Source organism: Populus euphratica, unplaced genomic scaffold, assembly GCF_000495115.2.
Source record: "Populus euphratica unplaced genomic scaffold, PopEup_1.0 scaffold18.1, whole genome shotgun sequence".
Taxonomy (NCBI): domain Eukaryota; kingdom Viridiplantae; phylum Streptophyta; class Magnoliopsida; order Malpighiales; family Salicaceae; genus Populus; species Populus euphratica.
Window position 1 is genome coordinate 413,376 of NW_011499881.1, and position 4,461 is coordinate 417,836.

At 36.0% G+C, this 4,461-nt stretch overlaps 1 protein-coding gene across 1 annotated transcript in view; it reads right to left on the reverse strand.

Moving 5' to 3' along the window:
* URE (urease) overlaps nucleotides 1-4,461 on the reverse strand; it is a 9,015-nt gene extending 4,554 nt beyond the window's left edge. Inside the window, exons 1-10 of the mRNA XM_011031355.1 lie at nucleotides 4,292-4,461; nucleotides 4,044-4,177; nucleotides 3,759-3,832; nucleotides 3,366-3,411; nucleotides 2,849-2,954; nucleotides 1,733-1,875; nucleotides 1,494-1,604; nucleotides 774-937; nucleotides 271-646; nucleotides 32-140 (exon numbers count right to left, since the gene is read on the reverse strand). Coding sequence (XP_011029657.1) covers nucleotides 32-140; nucleotides 271-646; nucleotides 774-937; nucleotides 1,494-1,604; nucleotides 1,733-1,875; nucleotides 2,849-2,954; nucleotides 3,366-3,411; nucleotides 3,759-3,832; nucleotides 4,044-4,169 — 1,255 coding nt within the window. The 5' untranslated portion in view covers nucleotides 4,170-4,177; nucleotides 4,292-4,461. The remainder of the gene's footprint in view (nucleotides 1-31; nucleotides 141-270; nucleotides 647-773; nucleotides 938-1,493; nucleotides 1,605-1,732; nucleotides 1,876-2,848; nucleotides 2,955-3,365; nucleotides 3,412-3,758; nucleotides 3,833-4,043; nucleotides 4,178-4,291) is intronic.

Consider the following 4,461-nt stretch of genomic DNA (forward strand, 5'->3'; position numbering starts at 1 on the left):
GTGCTGAAGAATTTCTCGTTATATAGCTCACCACTTGATATTGCCTCAAATGCGAGTTGAGGGCATATGAAGTGCACATGACAGTCTATGGCCCCTGCAGTTACAATCATTCCTTCCCCCGCAATAACCTCGGTGTTAACCTAATTGTAAATAACCCCAGTGTTAAAACAATTATAAGAGACAAATAAGAAAAAGGTGGACCAAATGAGTCATTGACATGGCTGACACCAGGAATTCTGATTATCTTTGTCATCACAAGATGGAGCTTACCCCAATAGTCATATCAGAGGTAACATTCATGACATCTGGGTTTCCTGATTTTCCAATAGCATGAATAAGATAATCCTTAATACCAATATCTGCCTTGTAAATTCCACTATAATCAATGACCACAGCATTTGTTATAACGGTATCAAGTGAGTCAGCTGGTTGATGTCCGCATGACTGACCCATTCCATCCCTTATAACTTTTCCACCTCCAAAGACACATTCATCACCATAAAATGCAAAATCTCTTTCAATTTCAGCATACAGGTTGGTATCACCAAGACGAATCTTGTCACCAGCAGTAGGGCCATACATGTTAGCATAAGCCTCACGAGAAATTGTATTGTTGAATGCAGAACCTTCTCCAATTAAACCTTCACTGCAAAAAAGTCATGCATCTTCACTATCTCTAATCAGTGTGGCTGACTAGGGTAATCAATAAATCCTTTGGACAACACAGAATAGAAGCAACAAGCAGCTGAATTGTTAGGTAAGAAATTCTAAACCTAGCATTTTCTTCTTCTCGATTCCCAAATGCTCTCCTCTTTATGTTTCCCATGATATTGGTACAGTTTTCATGATCGACAGGCCCATCAACAATGCCATTTCCACCTCTGATAACCTGTTTGCCTCCAATGCTTACAAGCACTACACTTTTACTTTCCCCTGGCTGGCAAAGTAGAAAAACCTTTAGCACATCACAGAAAATGCAATGACAGGATTGATTTCGAAATAGATAAGACTACAGTAGATGATACCCAAGTTAGGAAACAACTTTATACCACAAGATTTCAACCAAAAAAAGAGATAGAGAGAGGTTATTTTAACTTCTCTCCTAATACCCTGGGATATCTTAATATCAAATTGCTCCTTGGAATAATAATCTACAAGCATGCTATGAAAATCTTGTGACTATCTTGTCATATTTTATGCCAGGAACTTTCAATTGCTGGATGGGTTCTCCTAATCATGCATCATTTAACTCCTACCCGCAATTTTCAACACATTAACATTTCAAATCACCACACAGAGAATACTTTGAAGTTGAGTAATTTACCAGCAGTCCAGCATCTAAGATTTCTTAGGATTCAAGAATATGCCACATTTTACAATTTCTGTAAGAAAACTAAATGTAACAGAAAGATATAAAGAAAAATGCTTTCACTGAAATTAAATAACTGAAACATGAAAAGGTGATAAAATCAGTAAGAGTTACAAATTTCAACCTCAAATCGTATGGCTGTCCCAGCCGGGATGTTCAAGCGCATGCCATGTGCTTTTCTTCGATCAAAATGTAAATTCCGATTTGTCTCAATAAAATGATAGTGGCTCCCTACCTGAAACAATGGTATATCATTGACAAACATAATAATGAAAAGACATCAACGCAGTTGCTTCATTTATTGCCACACAGAGGCTGGGCATCCTGGGAAGAGACGACTGTAATAGCACATAGCAAGAGCACCTGAATTGGCCTGTCTCCAGTGTTAATGACTTTGAGGGCTACTGCTTTCCTTCCAGAATTAATTATGACATTCCCGTCTCCAAAGATTATTGCACCAGGAATTTCATTATCTTCTATTGCAGGAAATTTGTCGAGAGAAGGAACTGCAGAATAATTTCCCTCCATCAAGTTAGTTAGAAACTAAATTGCATACAAGTTTGTACAAACTAGCCTTCTCGTAATACTACACTAGCATGCATGGAAAGCTCATAATAGAGCATTTCAAGTACAAACCACATCATGGAAGATTGAAGAGTGTAAAATGCGAGGATTATGAAAAGTGGGATATGCGAGTGAAATTTTCTGTCAAGTTAAAAATAATTAATCATTGCACCAGGAATTTCATTATCTTCTATTGTACGAAATTTGTCGAGAGAAGGAACTGCAGAATAATTTCCCTCCATCAAGTTATTAGAAACTAAATTGCATACAAGTTTGTACAAACTAGCCTTCACGTAATACTACACTAGTGTGCATGGAAAGCTCATAATAGAGCATTTCAAGTACAAACAACATCATGGAAGATTGAAGAGTGTAAAATGCAAGGATGATGAGAAGCGGGATATGCAAGTGAAATTTTCTGTCAAGTTAAAAATAATTTGATTCTAAGTTCTCTAATGCACCAACCAACCCGAGACCATAATGCAATAGTATCTATCTTGTTCTCATATTTCCCAAGTCACTCCTCAATTATGCACAATGATCTTCTCAAGAAAAAAACTTGTGGCCTTAGAATATGGAACAAGAATAATTTTTTATAACCAGTTTCTTACAAGATAAATAAAAAAAAGTAAAAAGGAAAAAAATGGCATTGTAAATAAAACACATAAAAAATAAACAGAGAGAAGACAACAACATACTGTGAACATTTATCAGCGAGCAACAACAGAAACTATAAGGGTACAAATAATTTCATTCAGAAAAAATCTTGGGTTTTGTATAATGCTTATTTTGAAGTTGAACCTTCATTAAGTATAAAGGTAAAACAGAGAACCTTCACTAGAAGCTTCGATTCTCGGATCAGGTTCATTAATAAAGTATTTCAAACAATGGGATATCCCCAAGGCAAGCCCTTACCTGGAAGAAAAGAACCCTGTAAAGCTAGCTCCAGATTCCCATTTTCACTAGCAATCGCATTATGTACAGTGATTAACTTGGTCCCGTCAGGAAATGTCCCTTCAACCTACAGTTAGTTTTACTTAATAAGGTAGTTTATGGAAGATTATGATGAATAAACAAGTTGATAAGTTTGATAAAAGATCTGACACCATATATTCTGGCATCATCTTTTCATCAAGTAGACATCAATACATAAGCAGAATATCTGCCAGGTTTTCACTTTCAAACTACAGTACACGGTATTTTTTATACCCTTGATCCTCTTATCCCTTTCATGTTTGTTTGTGCTGATGCATCACTCATACTCATACTTGCAAACAAGAAACAGTAAATCTTCATCTTCTTTCATAATTCATTGAGGCACAAAGTAGCTATCCGCATTAGAGAATTTGGATTGATGAATCGTGTGATAACTGATAAAGTTCATAAAGCATGACTTCAAAGCTATTTAGAACTTAATGAAGCTTCTTAATACCTGTACAGTATCGAGAAGATGTGGAACTGCTGGAAGAACTTGTCTCCTGTTATTAAACACGGACAAATCAGAACCTATAAATTAAAAAATTCCAATGCACAGATTCAATATTAATTAATAAAAAAAACAGCATCTCAACAGAAAAATAAACTGAGAAAACAAACAAGATCTCATAAAAAGTTCCAATCCACGGCTCATTAGTGAGAATCACAGGTAACTAACTGCTATGGAGAAATCCTATATGTCTACTAATATTACAGACTGGAGGAGCATGTGTCTTAACGAGACATCTCATCTGCAACTCCATCAAAGAAAGATTAACTAACTAGAACAAATATTAATTAAGATAATTATAATTAGTGTTAGAATTATTATTATTATTATTATACCTACCTTCCAAGTATCTGTTTCCCAATGTCCATCAATTCAGCTACACTCTTGTCACCATCGCGAACAAATTCCAAAATCTATAAAGAAGAAAACCATAGGCGTTAGGCACCTCTATTTTTCTTATAAATTATAGCAAATAAATGAATTCAAAATACAAATAACACTCTATTTTTTATTAAAAAAGGGGGGGAAACTGGTATTAAAATTATTCTCCATTCATAAAAACGTAGAATCAGTGCTACTGTGCCAGAACCGGACACGAAAAGAAAAGGAAGAAAGGTAAATTACCTGAGAGGCAATAAGAGCAACGGCCTCTGTATAATTAAGCTTGCGGCCTCGAGCAAGGCGTTTCTGTGCGAGAAATCCAGCATTGTGGAGTCCTAGCTTATCCACCTCTCTTGGTGTCAGTTTCATTTCTCCCTCTTAATATTTTTTATCAAAATTCCAAGTCAGTCCAATCCAATCTCACAAAAAAAAAAAAAAATTTATTTCAGAGTGAAAACAGGGAAGCTAATATAGATCGAGAGAGAAGAGACCTTCTTTCTTGCTTTCTTTCTTGTCGGCCGGGAATCGTTGCTGTGAAGATGATGAAAGATACAGAAAGGACGAGGGAGTTTTGGAGTGACGAACTCCTGCTGCTAAGTGTATGCGCTGTACCTTGCCATGCTTTACGTTGAAAATGGTGTTTGTCGCTTCTTGCTTGAAT